At 34.6% G+C, this 17,473-nt stretch overlaps 2 protein-coding genes across 6 annotated transcripts; one reads left to right on the top strand and one right to left on the bottom strand.

Annotated features, from left to right (window-relative positions):
* Positions 1 to 907: 907 nt before the first annotated feature.
* LOC108997442 (homeobox protein BEL1 homolog) lies at positions 908 to 4,865 on the top strand. 5 transcript variants are annotated; one of them, XM_018973734.2, is made up of 5 exons: positions 908 to 1,259; positions 1,530 to 2,504; positions 2,831 to 3,213; positions 3,598 to 3,658; positions 3,878 to 4,865. In XM_018973734.2, the coding sequence occupies exons 2-5, from the start codon at positions 1,578 to 1,580 to the stop codon at positions 4,535 to 4,537; spliced, it is 2,031 nt and encodes a 676-aa protein (XP_018829279.1). In that variant the 5' UTR covers positions 908 to 1,259; positions 1,530 to 1,577; the 3' UTR covers positions 4,538 to 4,865. The 5 variants fall into 5 exon arrangements, with proteins under 5 accessions (XP_018829279.1, XP_018829277.1, XP_018829278.1 ...); XM_018973732.2 differs by having other exon boundaries at positions 1,480 to 2,504; XM_018973733.2 differs by having other exon boundaries at positions 908 to 1,432.
* A 7,827-nt stretch (positions 4,866 to 12,692) lies between these two features.
* LOC108997475 lies at positions 12,693 to 15,830 on the bottom strand. The gene is made up of 3 exons (XM_035693998.1): positions 14,580 to 15,830; positions 13,025 to 13,567; positions 12,693 to 12,831 (listed from the first exon to the last, which is right to left on the bottom strand). Exons 1-3 carry the CDS (start codon positions 15,519 to 15,521, stop codon positions 12,730 to 12,732), a joined length of 1,587 nt encoding a protein of 528 aa, XP_035549891.1. The 5' UTR covers positions 15,522 to 15,830; the 3' UTR covers positions 12,693 to 12,729.
* Positions 15,831 to 17,473: the final 1,643 nt, after the last annotated feature.

Raw genomic sequence — 17,473 nt, 5'->3', positions numbered from 1 at the left:
TTTTATTTTATATAAAAATTTAAAAAAATTATAATGATAAGATGAGATGAGATGAAATATTTTTAAAAAATAAACAAGACTTTCCGAGACTGAAGAGGGAGCCTTGAATTTTTGGTTAAGAAGGGATCGTACACACACATTATATAAATATATATATATATATATAAAGGCAGGCCCACCCAGAAGCCTCACTGAAACCAACCTGAAAAGGCCTGGAACAACTCCTACTTAGGAAATGATTTCTTGGGATTCGTTCCCTACGAAGATCTCCAACATTTTTTTTTTTTTTAAAGAAATTATTTTGGGAGTTCTCGTGGGCTTTTCGTAAGATGTATTATTACTATAAAAAATCTACTCAATTTTTTACTATTTATATAACTTCCACACTTCACATTATTTTTAATTTTTATTTTTTTTTTATTAAATATTTATTATATGAATAATGAATAAAAAATTTGAAATAATTTAAAAAGAACAAACTCAAAAAAAAATTTAAAAACAATATTAAAAATTTAAAAAATTTAAAAAAATATGAAATGTGGAATGTGATGGAGGTTTTGTAGCAAAGCTCATGACTATGGACTAGAAAAATCATTAAAGTAAGATAGAACAAGTCATGTGGCGGCTTGTTTTAGTGTGTGACTTTATGTACAGGAAAGGGACGATCATTACTTTCTGTTGTTCCATGGTCCTCCTCCCTCCTTCAGTACTTTTGTAAAAAGCAAGGAAGTTTACTAAGTAGTTTTACAAATTTGATATTGAAGTGTGTTGCCTTTTCTTTTCGAGATTATAATAACCAGATTTTTTAAATTGTTGGTTACCAAATAATTGAAGTGATTATTTAATTTTCTATAGCAAGGAAGTCTATTTTGGATGTATTGGTATCATGTTGCATTGACCCACTTGTGTGTGTGTGAGAGAGAGAGAGAGAGAGAGATGCATATATGAACCATGGCTTGGAGCTCATCGTCACGAGAGAGAGAGAGAGAGAGAGGCACAAATCAAATGATGAACAAGGCTTGGAGGTTATCATCACTCTCATCTGAACCTCTATTTTTGATGAGATGTATCTGATATTTCTTTCGAGGTTGGCTTTCATGGCATACCATGTTGGCTTATTAAGAGAAGAATTCTGAGAAGAAGCCCCTCCTTCCCTCCTTCCCCCATCACCAAGCCACTTCCGTCCACCACCACCACCAAGTACAAATACGTACGTCCACTTCTGCTCTCCAACCACACAGTCCACTCTTCCATTACCGGTAAAGTCTCTCCCTTTCTCTCTCAGTCCGTGGTTTCCAAAACATAAAAATCCAAAACAAATACTTTTCCCCGATCATCTTTATCTGATCAAACAAAAGGGTACCCTTTTTACCTCTTAAATTAACTAGATTGTTGGAATTAATCGATGGTCTTCAGCTCTGCGTTAATACGGGTTTGATCTGGATTCCTTTCCTTTTGTTTTTTCTTTTCCTGGTACAGTGACTTTTTATAGGATCGTAATTATAAATAAACATTCATTTCAATATCAGAGCCCACATGCAACTGTAATATAAACATCGAAAGAAGAATTTTATTCCATGGCACGAGAACAGTGTGAAGATAAATCTGGGAACATGGTTTCTTCAGCTGGCTTTTGTTACTCAGGTGTTTCATCAAGTAACCCGGCCATTCAGGCTCATCTGGCGAACCAGATCCAGGGCTTTGAGTCCAACCCAGAGATCTTCAACTTGACCACGGGCATGGACATGATAGGGTTTTCAAAGAATCTACAGCAACAAAGTGATCACAGTAACTCAGCCATGTGGAAAGAGTTCTTTGGCAAGTGTCAAAGCCGCCCCGGTCCATCCTCTTCAAATACGATCAACGAATCCACAAGTGATTTTTATCAGCACGAGTACAATAAGCCTGATTTCACAACTGGTATTTCTGAAACAAGTAGTGGGAAACTTGTAGTAGGAGCACATGACTCTGGAGCTTGGCAAGAGAACAGACTGCTCGTTGATGATTCTTCTTTAAGGTGCGTGTTTCCTTGTGAAGGAAATGAAAGGCCAAGTCAAGGCCTTTCACTCTCTCTTTGTTCAAGCAATCCTTCCTCTATTGGGGTACAGCCCTTTGAGCTAAGGCACACCAATCATCGCCATCAAGACCAACATGATGATTTAAGGTTCATTGCTTCGAGCTCTAGAGATGGGTTTTATGGAAAATCATCAACTATCCAACAGGAACAAATAATGCAAGATGGATCTTTAGTAAAAGCTTCAAATCTTCATCAAGGTCAGTTCCAGCTCAGGAACTCAAAGTACTTGACCCCTGCACAGGAACTTCTGAACGAGTTCTGTAGCCTTGGGACAAAGCAAACTGATCCTCTGCAGCAAAAGGCCCACAAGGCCAAGCAGTGGAATGAGGATACTGGCAGTAGTTCTTCCAAAAAGCAGGCTCTTTACTCCCTCGAATACATGGAGTTGCAGAAAAGAAAAACAAAACTACTTTCGATGCTGGAAGAGGTATGCATGCATATATCAAATCTTATTTTACTCAAGTAAAGGTCCTTTCTTTTCGCCACTTTCCTCAAACCTTGCTTCCTATTCCTCAAAATATGTAAATAAAAGTAAAAAATATGTTTTCTTAAAATTAAGTTTATTAGTATTAAAAAAAGTTCCAAGTTTTACCCAGTCGTTGTTGGACTGGGGTCTCTTGGATTTAATTCTTGTACTAATTAAGCGACGCGGGCCTTTTCATTGATGCCCAGCTCGTGACAATTTGGGGTTTTCATCATCTACTTTCAGAAACTTGGGCATTCCTTGACTTCCCTCTCTTTCTTCTTCTTAAGGTGGACAGGAGGTACAGGCACTACTGTAATCAAATGAAGGCAGTAGTGTCGTCTTTCGAAGCCGTAGCTGGCCCAGGGGCGGCGACTGTCTACTCCGCGTTGGCTTCAAAAGCCATGTCGAGGCATTTTAGATGTTTGAAAGATGGAATTGTGGGTGAGATTCAGGCAACCAAGATAGCCATGGGTGAAAAGGATACTGTTGCACCCGGGACAACCAGAGGCGAAACTCCGAGACTTAGGATTCTTGACCAAACACTAAGGCAAGAGAGGGCGTTTCAGCAAATGAACATGATGGAGAGCCATCCATGGAGACCTCAACGCGGCCTTCCTGAGCGATCCGTTTCTGTTCTACGAGCGTGGCTTTTTGAGCATTTTCTCCATCCGTAAATCTCTTTTCCCTAACTTTGGAATCTTTGAGTTAATTACGAAATGATTTCACATAGAATCAATGTTTTCACCAAAGAAATGATTCAAAATTGTAGTTGTTTTAGTTGTGTGGGTTTCTAATTTCGTAACGTCCCCGTGATTCTTGCTTGCAAAAACAATGGATGTTTTGGTAGTTTCTCCCCACCAACATTCAGATTCCAATTTAATTCTTGTCAAATTACTGTCAATGATTTTAACTTCTTTATGGATATCTTGCTAGCCTTTTTCTGTGTTACTTATGTGTGGATCTAGTGCTATTCCATAGGACCCATCTCTCTCTCTCTCAATCGCAAGACACTCAAGTAGAAACATAACACTGTGTTCTCGTGGAACTTTTGCAGGTACCCAAGCGATGTTGATAAACATATCTTAGCCCGCCAAACAGGTCTCTCAAGGAGCCAGGCAAGTCCACATCTTTCTAACATTAATTTAATTTTCTCACGAATTAGTTATGTTATCAACACGGCATATCTTCATAGGATCCATACTTTTTTTTTATAATCAATTCTTGGGATCCAAACATCAATATAAACAAACACATAATTGTACAAAATGACAAAATATTACGTAATATGCATTAATCTAATTCCTTTTTGTTGTTATATACGTATGCTTCCACAGGTATCCAATTGGTTCATCAATGCAAGGGTGAGGCTGTGGAAGCCCATGGTGGAAGAAATGTACGTGGAAGAGACAAAAGAGCAAGACAACAACTTGACTTCCTCAGATGGTGTTACAGATCTTGACGACAATATTGGCCGGAAAAATCAAACGCGACTTGATCAGGATCAAAAACCTACGCAGGACCAACTTGTTCGAATAGACTCTGAGTGCCTCTCTTCCATCATCAATACCAACCAAGACAAAAATGAATCTAAAACCAGTACCATAACCCTGCAAAATGATCATCACCAGATGTACCAACAACATGATTTCGGGCGGGTCACAGCCGAGACGTATGGGATTATGGAGCTGGACTTTTCATCTTATAATAATCACCCCTCGGCTGGAGCAGTTTCTTATGCTAATAACAATGCTAATCAGAGTTTCAACGGTGGTGGAGTGTCTTTGACATTAGGGTTAATGCAACAGCATGGTACTGCTAGTGGGGTGAGCTTAGCCTTCTCGCCCGCCTCTCAGAGTTCTATGTTTTATGCTAGAGATCCCATTGATCAAGATCAATGCCAAACAGTTCAGTACTCGCTTCTTGACAGCGAGGGACAGAATCTTCCATACAGAAACTTGATGGGAGCGCAGCTGCTTCACGACTTGGCTGGATAGAATCAAAATCATGCATGCATGCTGAAAATCCGATGGTTGGAGGGTTTGGAGAAAGACGTTCTTATCAACGGACGGTGAATTGGTGATGGTAGTTGAATTGTTTTAGGTACATATAAATACTTAATACATACATGAGTTAAGCTATATATACTTGGTCAGATAATAGTATATATATGAATATGATGATCACCTCTATGCATGGCTGGCAATTTTGCTGGAAATTTTTCTTGGCTGTAAGAACTAAGATCAACATGACCTTTTTCCATTAGGCTAATTTGAGTTTGGTGGTGATTGATCATGCAAAGAATATTGCATGTAGTTGAAATTCCTTTCCAGTTTTCTTCAGTTTCTCGATCTTTCTCAAAGATCGATCAATTCAACATGCTCCATGTACAAGTATATATATAGTTTGGCAATTCTCTCTCCTTTTCGAATTCCTGGACTATATATCTAGGTGATGGGATCATCATGATCTGCGGCTCTTGCTTAATCCGAAATCTCAATTATCGTGGGGGCTCAAGTAGATTTTTTTTTTTGTGTGTATATATATATATATATATATATATATATATAGCAGCACAATTTCGTTGAGACCTCCGTAGTTTTGGAGATTAAGAAAATGCCTAAAGATATTACAAAATATCAGGTTGATGATCATTCGATTGTGGTGGTCCCTAATTCGACCGCATGCATGAAGATGATATTTCATGCCAATACGTTTTGCGGCCTGCTTTATGATATTTGTCAACATTAAAGTAGTTTATGCTTGCTAGCTAGCTGCTTTTGCCAATAAAAAAAGGTGCCCTTTCATTATTAACTGTCTTTTTGGTCAGTGTGAAAGGCAATATTAGGGTTTTCATGGACTATTTGTTCCTTCAACTTGCAAACTTGTTAAAGTCGAAGAGATGCGCACCAAATTAAGGGCAAGTAATACAAATTTAGAAGACTTGTCGATTACAGTACTACTAGCTAGACCGACCCAGAAATCTAGAAGTTTATTATATGATCTTATGCTGTATGTGCCTCAAGCTTATATATATATATGTGTGTGTGCGCGCGCGCGCGCAAATGGTTACTGACCCATTTTCAGACATCTCCTATTTTTTATCAAACAATTAAAGAAGGGTCCACGTACACTACATTTTACTTAAGTACCATAGAAGGATATTAGAGATTTCTCGTGCAGAAGCATTAATATTAAACATGATCATGGCCGTCATATGAATTTTAAAGTCTTCAAGGGAAATTAGTAAAGCCAAGAGAAGGAGTTCGATGGCTAGGGAGAAAAAGTGGATATATCCATGGATATCGAGTACATATATAGATACGACTGCAATTTATATGGATATAATAGCTGATTTCGCATAATAATGTGATAACAATAATGCTAAACTCACTGAGACTGGGTTACGAGAGTCTACCGATACTATTTTTTTTTACTTCATGATTAATTAAGTCTTTTTTAATGATATATAATTTTTTTTTTTAAAACATCAAGGATATAAAAAAAAAATATATGAAAAATAAATACACTTAAGGCTCATTTAGGGAGTAAGATAAAATGAAAATTTTGTGAATAATAGTAAGATAGTTTGTGAATAGTAGTGAGATAATTTGAGTTGTATATTTTTTGACTTTTGAGAAATGAGAGATAAAAAGTTGAATAAAAACTATTATAAAATTAAAATATTGTTAGAGTATAGTTTTATAATATTATTTTTGTTGAGGATTTAAAAAAGTTGAATTATTTTTTATTTTTTAAATTTAAAAAATTTGTAATTAAAAAAAATTATAATGATTAGTTTAAAAATTTTATATATAAATTATGTTTAAAAATGAGACTGGATAAAAATTTGAATAAGATTTAATTTCAAACAAGCCTCTCCCATTTGTCGGATCTACGCATTCGGTGGGGAGCAATACTACACAACCTCCCCAACCTCCACACACCATATTTTTTTTAAATTTTTTTATTTTTTTTTTGAGTATATTCTTTTTAAACTAATTCAATTCTTCTATTTATTATTCATATATTAAATATTTGATAAAACAAAAAAATTAAAAATTAAAAAAAGTGTGATGTGTAGAGATTATGTGAATAGTAAAAAATTGTGTAGATTTTTTCTTCAATGAGTGTAGCACGAGTCACGTGATAAATGGTGCGCCTCTACATCCTATTCATGCAGATCATCTAGGTCGGCATCCTATTCCCGCTGGGGTCTAGCATTTTATTTTTATGTATTTTTTTCAAGTTTTTTTTTAATATAATTTTTTTAATAATTTTAAATATTTTAAAAAAATGAAAAAATTATAATATTATTTAAAAATACTTTCTTAATCATGAAATAAAATAAAAAACTATAAAAAATATTTTTTTATAATTTTTTATTTTACTTTGTGATTAAGAAAGTATTTTTTAATATATATATATATATATTTTACTTTTTGATTAAGAAAGTGTTTTCTTAATGATGTTTTAAATTTATTTTATTTTTTAAAAATATTTAAAAGATTTATATAAAAAATAACTTAAACAAAACACATGTAAAATAATATTACACTCCTAGCGGGGGCCATAGCATAACTCAAATAGGATTTGGTATGACGTGAAAGTTTTTAGAAAAGATAAATATTTTATTTACAAATAAATTTTATAAAAATAAATTTATAAAATTTAATATAATACCTTATATTATAAAAATAAATTTAATATTATAGATTAAATTTAACGTATTTTATATATAAAAATATGTCAATTTATTTTTATAAACTTATATATAGCACTTCTTTACAAGAAAAATGTATTATTTATTGGGGAGAGACCCTCTTTTGACGTTGGTAAGGGAATGGACAATTAATTATTGTCATATATATACCAGCACGTACACGGCAGGCATCCAGTACTAGTACTCTTGCATGTAGAGCATTAACTTTGTACGTACGAACGTGCCTCATCAGTTCGTATATATATATATATATATATATATATATATATAGATAATAGAATAGATATTCATGAGTTCCCTCTCTGAAACGATTTCTGCATGCATTTATACGTTAACTTTATACTGGAACTCCAAAGAAACTCGATTTCACTGGACAGGACGTCGCATTTCGTAGCCGACCTTTTGATTACCACCTCAACTTTGTATTACGGCCTCCTTATCATTATTGTCTTATGCCACAATTCCAGCTTTGTATTTGCTTAACGTAAAAAAAGAAAATAATGATATGCTTATTATCACCTACCATTCGTTTATTATTTTATAATATATTTGAATTTTTTAAATATTTTTTTAACATCTTTAATCATTAAAAAAATATAATATTTCACTTATAGTCTTTTCCTTAACTATTAATTAAGTAAAAATAATAATTTTAATAATTTAAAAAAATAAAAAAAATAGTGAATGGGTGGTAGGAAATAATAAGCTTATTATTATCTTAAAAAAACACATCAGCGTACATTTTTATCAAAATGAAAAATTAGTTAGTACTAAGCTTTGAATATAGAGTAACGCTGTTATAGAGACAAAGTAAGTGATATAAATTTGTCTCATTGACTTGACAACACTTGGCTTATTAAAACAAATAAAATTCAAATATAAAATGGTAAATAGAATCTAAAGTTATAGTCTTCATCTTTTAGTATTCTCAAGTTTCATTTTATTTTGAATATATTTTTTTAAATTTTTTTAAATAAGCCACGTGGTACCACAATGGTAATGTGTTAAGAGAACAAAGTGAATGGTATAAATTATGGTCATAGTAACATTACTCTCGAATATATCCACCACTTTATATTCCGTGATGATTAGATTTCAGATTTTTTTTTAATATCGTTAGAACCTACGACCTCACCCCTCATCTTTATTACTGAGCATTGGTAGTGGCTTCTAGATCTATCTTCATCTTCATCTTCAAATTTAAAGAATATGTCTTTAAATTCATCTACATTGGCTTATGCATCTCTAAATTTTTGCATAGCTATAAATAGTGCTTCTTCAAATTTGAAGAGGCACTATTCATTCTTCAAACATTAGTTTACTATTTTTTTCTCTCTCCTACCCTTAAAATCAACTTTGTAGAATTTATATTAAGATGATTTTGATACATAAAATTTGTATTAAGTTGATAATACAAAGTGGATGTTAATTGTAAAATATATATAAAAAAATAATTTTAGGAAACAAATAAAAAATAAAAAAATAATAATATTTTATTATTATTTAGTTCAAAGATGCATAAACCAATGTGGAATTTTTTTTTTCATATGCAAAATCATTCTTCAAAAATGATGATTTTGCATATGAAGATGCATAAACCACTACCAATGCTCTAAGCTATCTTGAAAGGAAGAGCATATTTGAACAACAAATCAACTCACGACCATACATTTTATCAAAAATTTTATGTGTAGTTACATTTGTGTACTCTATTAATATAATTAGTTGCATCATTTTTTTAATATAAAATAATTATTTTAATTAATCACATCAATAAAATATAAAAAGAATACGCAAAAATAATTATAAATAACCGAACTCACATTTTATTGACTAAACTAATTCATGAGAACCACAAATTAATTATGGATGACGAGGGAAGGGCTCTAATTAGCATTATATCGAGACTTCGTATGTAGATGTGTAATTTTTAATTAGTGGATGAGAGAATACTTCTACCTTATCATAGGATATCATTTTTATAAATTATTTTTATAATCATAATTCTTAATAATATGATATATTTCGCGGGAATACCATCGCATACATAATAATTAACCAACGCAAACTTCATCGGAGAATGGGCCAGGCCCGATATAAACCCAATAGAATGTTTAAGAATCGGCCACTCTCCGGTCCATTAATATTTAATTGGGCCAGGTAAAGCCCAATTTCCTCGGAATCCCTTGGTTTCCGATCTCTTCCATGGCGGTCGATTAGGGCTTTTCAGAAACTAGATGTTTGGATTCGAAGATGACTTGAGATGACTTGAGATGAGCTGAGATGGATTGTGAATAGTAATGAAATGAGTTGTGAATAGTAGTGAGATTTATGAGTTAAAGTTACTGAATAGTAATGAATAGTAGTGAGATGAGTTGAGATGAGTTGAGATGAGCTGAGATGACTTGCGAATCCAAACAAGCCCGTATCTTATTTCTCTGAATCATTGTCAACGGTGTACAATGCAACAATATGAAATCTTCAAGTAGATGCGAATTGGCCAATGGAAGTTCAAGAACTTGTCGTATCAAAGGAAGTGATACGATTTCACAAGCCCTGCCTCTTCGCTCAGTTGCACTGCTTCATGTGCAGAAATGTTTCCTTCTTCCTCAGTCTATAATGCCTCTTAGCTCAGTTCCATTATGTCTCTTATTTTCTCAATAACGTGAGGCTTTGCGATGGTCCAGTTCAAGTAATTTCTGAGCGCGGTTTCTTAATTTTTGGGGGTTTGATTGTTTCCTTCTGTTGTTGCTTATGCTCGAACTCGGTCGGGGCGGGTTTTCTATTAAGATTTTTATTTTTTTTATATTTATTTTTCGTTTGTTTCAAGAGTAACAAGAAGATGAGGACTGTAACCAGGTTTTTTTTTTTTTCCTCTGCGAGTTAAGCAATGTATAAGTAAACTAAACAGTTATAAAGATGCAAAATTCAGTAAAATATAAGTGCTCAATAATCATTTCAAATATAATAAAAAAAACACTGAAAAAAAAGAAAAAAAGAGTTATTAAGCCATAAACTTGACTCCAACTGTCATCTTTAATTGGTCTCGCTTCTTTTTGTTTAGAAATTATTTCATTTCATTATTATAATTTTTTTAAAATTTTTTTTATAAAATATAATAAATAATTTAATTTTTTTAAAAGAACTTAATTATAAAAAATTTTATTTCTAAATTTGGAGCCTGAAGTTAGATAATGGTGTTATATGATTAGGATGTTACCCTTTTTGAACTTTTGTCAAATTTTATTTTATTTTTTTTTTGTGGAAGTTTTAAAATTGAGATATATTGATATTTTCAGTTTTTGGATGAGAGCAGTCCCCATCCCCCTATTTTGAAGCTGAAGAAAATTAGTTTTATTTTTTTTTTTTCTTGTATAACTATTTAGTATGGGAGATTACAGTACTTGTCATTCTATTGATTGCAGAAATTCAAAATTCCAACAGTCTCTCGAGGAGATGAAAGAGAGAGCAGAAGAGGTGAAAGGTAAATAATGTTGTAATGTATCCACCGGATGCATGTGAATACGTGTTTATCTATGACATTCTGTCCTTGTATCGGGCTTCCCCTACTTATAATATTAACGCCTTCAAATTTATCGTTCACTTTTTAGGAAATTATTAATAAATTTTCCATTTTATTTTTTTAAAAAATACAACACGTCAGTATTTTTTATCCAGTAAAACTTTAAATTTGGGTAACACATTCACATTATTATTAATGTTTAATATTTAAAAAGAAAATTAGAAATTGAATTGGAGAGTAAGAGCCCGTTTGGAATCTGGAGTAATGTTGATAAAATTAAATATTTTACTGTTAAAACGTGACAAACTAATGTTTTGTATGAAGCAATGACGGATCATCCGGGGGGGGCCAACTTCAGAGGCTAGAGCTACCTCGATAAAAGAGATGAACAGTCATAAAGATGATGTGAGCGCTGAGTGGTCGATTTTTTAAATCCGGTGATTTCTCCCGTTCACCTATAATATTTGCAAGATTTTTATGGGAATAGAGCAAGCAAAAAACACGCTGGGGCAGCAGCTCGATATATGACAGCAAGTTGCACCCACTTCCTTCGTTAGTACTGCCTTGACTGTCTCTTCCATAACCACAGCTGTATCTTCACCGACACTTTTCTCTGTCTTCTATTATTGTTTTTGGAGTAATTAATTAAGGTAACAACACTGTGATGGGTTTTGTTTTTGTTTTTTCTCCCTAAAAGAGTGTCATTTATGGTCAGACTTTGATTGTCAATCTCTTGAGGTTTATGGAATTTCCACTTACTTCCCTTTATGTGTTCAAGCATTCATCTTTTAGAACTTCAAGTCATCAGAAAACCATCAGCTGCATACCTTCAAATCCATCACATTCTCATATATGTTTCTATGGCGTTTGGAGTCTGGACAATGGAAGCTATCATTCATTAAGGCATGAACTTTGCTCTGTTTTATTACAACAATAAAAAAATATCCCCAAAACAAAAAAACAAAAACAAAACGGAGAGAGAGAGACAGAGAGAGAGAGCTGGCTCAGGGTCAAAGGAATTTAAAGCTATTAGATGGTCGTACGTAGTGTGTATTGCATTCACTCTTCAATTATATTAAGTGATGAACATAATAGAATAATAGAGATTTCGTGTTGATGCTACCGACAATGCTGGGTATCAATTTGAATCGAAAAAATCCCAGCACAATCCAACAAGAGAGCACTTGTTCAAAAGGCATCCTTTGGAACCCACAAAAAACAATGAATAGTAGTTGGTCACGCCCGGAATAAAAAAATACAGTGACTAAGGTCACCTCTGGTGTCTACTCTTGACTAACACCAACGTCATCTTCCTAAAGTCCCAACTTTAATCTAGGATTTAACACTTTTCCGACCCTTTTAGTTATGGTTAGTCAAAGGCCATCACAAAAGTGACCAAAGGGACCAGAAGTAGAAATATCTTAGCCCTCATCGGATTAACCCAGAAGAACCAAACCAAGAATCCCCGACCCCTTGGAATTCTGTTCTCTTCTTTATCCCATTCCAGCAGATTAAAGTTGTGACCTGTTACTCGATTTTGACTTCACATTTTAAACGGCCTAAAATTAGAGAACTTCAAACTGGAAATAATAAAAGAAAAAACTTGAGCTTTATTCTGCTGCAATCATTAATAGCAGTGAATCCTCGAAAGCTAAAATCTACTCAAATTGGTATTGACAAAGAGCATAAATACTTTCTCAAATTGGAATCAAATAAGCTTCAAAATTTGAACTGCTCGGCATCTACAAAATGCATAAATTACAGCCTTTTTACAATACCAGTTTCTTTTTTCTCTAAGATTGTCAACGACATCAGGGAGGAAACTAGCAAAAAATTGGGAGGTGGAGAACAATCAACAAATTAAAGAAATAGACAACGGTAAGAGGCAATGAGAAGAAGAGGAACAGAGAAGAAGCTCGCATCAATTAATTGAATAAATATGGCTACATTTCACTGATCTCACCTTCCCCACACACACCCACTTCTATCACCGTGGTTCCTTTCTTCGTCGGGTTCATGACTCTGCAACAGTTTCTCCGTGGGGACTGCCAAAATAGCAACAGGATTGAAGTATAATTGAAAAACATAAATTTGACATTTTATTGCTAAAATGAAAATCCAACACCTTATTTCAAAACTAAGTGAAACATAAAGGTTGTATAGGAAATTAACCCTTCGAGGATGGCAGTCTTTAAACAAAGAAATCAAATAGAAACTGAAAAAAAAAATGGCACTTACTCTATCCCATAGATGTGGGTCGGGCTTCTTATAAACCTCCACTCTCTCGAGATTGGCAGGATCAGCCATCTTCCACTTGCACACAGGATGAGATACACGATTCCGAACATATTCGCTCACTGTCTGGTTCATTGTTGAATTCAAGCTTGCCTTTGACAGGTAAAATACAAAAGGCTTTTGGCAGGGGTTTCGGCTAACTGGTCGTGTGTTGAATGCATATGCGGTATAATCTGCCTTTCTGTACCAATTCAAAAATGTCCTTGAAGGCATTTCAACCTCACGGGGTGAAAAGACTCCACGGAATATTTGAACAGCAAATCCCCATGAAATTGAAATGGTCCACCTCTTAGATTTGTCATAACAAATTGATTGTTGCATGAGCCCAGCTGAATCCAACTTCATAGGTAGGGTAAGCCGCTGGAGGGCTTGAACCCGAGTCACATTGGGGAAGATGGGCTCAACCACATCTAGGTGATGCAACGACACCAAAGGTGTCACCGGATGTGCGGCTAGAAGCCCGAACAAGTTCCCATATACATCATACTGATTGTCATTGACCAGGAACAAGAACAGACAGGGTTAGAATTAATGCTGTTGATCTTACGCATTAATATATTACTAAAATTGGAACCATATTCCACAAATGAGGTTTGTGTAAACACCATCAACATCTGTTTCCAGGGTTACAAAGCTACCCCTTAAAACACAAAAACTGTAGATTTTCATAATTCGTCAGCCAAGGGGCAGAGTGTAAGGTATTTGAAGAAGTGATTGAAATTAACTGTTCTTGTTCTATCTCATTTTTTACTTTGCCAACTAACTACAGATAAACATTCTTGTACTTTGCTAAAAACTAAGGCCAAAAGACATACTTTTATCACCAAGTCAATATGGTGTCTTTCATTAATGAGCACTTAAATTAAATTAAGCACAATAGAACTCTCTCTTAGGAAGTTAGTATTTTGTCAGCATCTGTGAATATGTTGTGGAGGTTTCACTCTTGTCCTAGCGTTCAAAGAGGAACATGAACTCAAGCGATCCAACAAAATGACCGTGGGTGAAGCACCTCAACAGGGTGGACAAAACCTGGCCCGATGCCTCTTTGACTCGTGGGTCTTAACCCTTCACCAATTATCCTAACGTTGGACTGTGGAAAACACAGCTAATTAATGACCTGCTTGATGTTAGACCCCCCGGTCTCCTATACACCAATCTTATGAACTAGAAAACGCAAATGGTGGACCGATCCCAAGCCAATCAACGCCTAGCATGGATTTTGCCGATACCGACATATCGGAAATTCCTGGAAAAGATCACCGAGTCCAAAGCCGTGTTATAGGTAATATCGGCCGGAATATCGGAGATAAAAAGGAAGATTCTAGCTTCTATAGCTGGAAAAGGATCACCGTTTCTTAGCCGGGGAAAAAAAGGTCAAAAAATATACAAGGCGGCAAACAACAACCATAGGAAGCAAACAAAAATCAATTAAAGCACTAGAAAACAAAAACCACCGAACAGGTTTATTAAAAAAAGTCCGACTAGGAAAGCGACGGACCTGGTGAAAACCGAGTTCTTTCGTGAGTGGGACACCGAGTTCTGTCATGCAAGCCTGCATTCGGTCATCGGAGCCGTACAGCCCCGGGTATCTCTGTATACATCGATCTTGCATTTTGGCGAGCGACTTGGCTAATGGGTAGCTGATCGCGAAGCCTCCACCGCCGTAGGCCATCCCGTATGAGAAGTATATGTTCTGCAAGTGGCTCTCCGACAAGCTCCCGATGTAGTAGAACTGGTTGTGGTCGTATTTCCTCAATACTCGGACCAGATTCTCGGTCACGAAGACGGTATCGTCGTCGCCCATCACGAACCAATGCACATCCTCCAGGCCCAGCCGGAGCGTCTCGGAAACGATCCGCGAGATCCTAATCGCGGACCGGTGGCCCTGCTTGTTCTTGTAGGCGAACCGCGACGTGTCTCCGGAGATCTTCACTGGAGGGAGGTCTTCCTCGTCGGCCTCGCGAGTCTTCAGGGTGTGGTCTAGCCACACAACGCCTCGCATTTCCTTGGGCCTGAACCAGAGCTTGATGTAGTTCTTCCTTCTCTCCCAGAGCTTAGCCGAGGCCGCGATGCCGAACACTATGTTCCGGATCTCAGTCCGGTGCGTTTCTGGGGACTCGGGTAGGAGAGTCTCGACCACCGCGTGATCCTGAATCGACTGTGATAACAACGAGGTGGCCGTGACATTCTTTATAGAAGAAGATGAGGATGAGATACGGGTGCGAGGATTGGGGAAAGGCTCGTCGTCGCAGGTGCGTGAGGTGGAAACGAGCTTCAGCGTGTACACGATGTAGGTGGCAGAAACGAAGAGGATGAGCCAGACCAGGAATTTGTGCAAGGCTCTGGATTGTTGACCCGACCCGACAATGGGGTTTCCCCCGGAGGGGCTTCTCATCGGTTCCCAAATCAGCTTCTCTGAATCCTTCTGCGCCCCTTTCATCCTCGAAACCTCTCTATTCTCAACTTTCTGGGGTTTATAAATCTGAATGCATACAATAAATCACAGCTTTAACCAAAAAAAAAAAGTGTTACATTTTGTAGCGATCACAAGATCTCTTTGAATTAGTTTTACAACGGAGCTCGAACTCTATTACTTTCTGAAAAATGGAAACCAGTGGAGAACAAGAAATTCCCAGGAGGAGAAAATGGGGATGGAAGTGGGAAAGAAGTTGAAGTGCACTGAGGGAGGGTAGGGTAAAGGTGAGAGAGCATGCAGATGTACCAGATTGCACACTCTCCCGGAGAATAGTGCCATACATGCAATTACTTCCTTTTTATGTACTTAAAAAAAAATAAAAAATAAACATTCAGTTTTAAGGTTTACTATTCTAATTTTTATTTGTTTTGTTTCTCTGTTGTTTCGGGCCCTTGCGTTTGCTCAAGGAAGGTGTACGTTGGGTGTGATTGGGAGATGTGTGAATGATCCCTGTCTGGTTTCTGTGTTTGGTTTTGGGTCCCACGCGGGAAGAAGTCCACGAGATTTTGTTTAGAATATGATATTAAGGCAAAATTATGGGCCCCAAAAGAAAAAATTTTCCACGTACCCAACGGCCTGAAGCAGTCTAATCTCCACGTTTACGTGTCGACAGAAGAATCTATCTTTGATAGAACGGAACTGTACTTCTCTTCTGGTGTGGGTGATAACTCAGAAAATCCATTTAATAAAATCCATTTATTTTATAGGTAGCATTATGACATCTTACTTTAGTTTATGCTGCTAAAAATGTCTTTCTTTTTTTTTAATTTTTTCTTCATATGACACGTTGTTACTTCACAAAAAGGATACCTGGACAAATCTTTTTTTTAATGATACTTTCTCACTTATAAAAAAAAATTTAATGATAAATCCTTTCAGGAAGCATTACTTCGGCAGATAATTATTTATGGTTTTCCATAATTATTTTTCAACATGGTACAATTTTTAAATTACAATTCAAATATGCCTGTCCCAACATGGCACCAAATAATTGTTTGAGTAATGTTATTATCAGTTGTGGAATGTTTAAACATTAAATAATCATTTTGAAAAAAATGTGAGATTTATTATTAAAAAATTAATATATTTTTAAATAAGTCTCGTATTTACTCAATTTTTAAAAAGATTACTCTGCACTTACATATTTCACGACTGTAAATATCATTTCTTATCATTTTAAGCTTCTAACAACAATGTAGCAAATGTTGGAAATGATAAGAGAAAAAAAAAAAGTAAAAGAAATAAATAAATCACACAAGACATATTTACGTAGCTCAACGTAGATACAATGCGGTCGTATGGAAATTGTACATATCCTCCTTAGAACACTTTTATTGGATTAGTTAAAATTTAAAGGATATTTTTTTATGAATGTAAAAAAAATTTGACTTTTAACTATTACATTCATATAAATATCCACATTGGAATAACTATTTTTTCATTATATAATAATAAAATAATATAAGATGAATTTGATTTTAATTATACACATCAAATATTCACATTAGATTAGACATTTATTTATTATATAATAATGAATAACTAATAATTTTAAAAATATTTATTTTTTTAATTATTATTTTATTTAATTTTATCATATTTTACTATTTTACCTATTATATATTAATTAATAATCATATTCTTATTAAATTAATATATTACTAACTCAAATTAATATATCAATTTTAAAAATATTTTAAATTTTTAATTATGAAATTATTTTATTTTATCATATTTTACTATTTATAATATTATATATTAATTAGTAATCATATTCTAATTAAATTATGGAGTAAAAATAAAAACTAGAAATACGTTGATGGAGACCTCGGGAGAGAGAAATAAATGATATAAAATAGATTTGATGAATAAACAGTGTCTTTCAAATTTGGAAATAACTTTAGAAGTTACTATAG

The sequence above is a fragment of the Juglans regia genome, chromosome 9, assembly GCF_001411555.2.
Source record: "Juglans regia cultivar Chandler chromosome 9, Walnut 2.0, whole genome shotgun sequence".
Taxonomy (NCBI): domain Eukaryota; kingdom Viridiplantae; phylum Streptophyta; class Magnoliopsida; order Fagales; family Juglandaceae; genus Juglans; species Juglans regia.
This window is presented reverse-complemented; position numbering and strand designations above follow the sequence as displayed.

Bases quoted from the DNA above. Each gene is read 5' to 3' on its own strand.
- LOC108997442 (XM_018973734.2), top strand. From the start codon at position 1,578: ATGGCACGAGAACAGTGTGAAGATAAATCTGGGAACATGGTTTCTTCA. The intron at 2,505-2,830 runs GTATGCATGCAT...CTTCTTCTTAAG, and splicing joins TACTTTCGATGCTGGAAGAG to GTGGACAGGAGGTACAGGCA. The intron at 3,659-3,877 runs GCAAGTCCACAT...ATGCTTCCACAG, and splicing joins CAGGTCTCTCAAGGAGCCAG to GTATCCAATTGGTTCATCAA.
- LOC108997475 (XM_035693998.1), bottom strand. From the start codon at position 15,521: ATGAAAGGGGCGCAGAAGGATTCAGAGAAGCTGATTTGGGAACCGATG. The intron at 13,568-14,579 runs GTCCGTCGCTTT...AATGACAATCAG, and splicing joins AAGAACTCGGTTTTCACCAG to TATGATGTATATGGGAACTT. The intron at 12,832-13,024 runs GTAAGTGCCATT...CTATTTTGGCAG, and splicing joins ACCCACATCTATGGGATAGA to TCCCCACGGAGAAACTGTTG.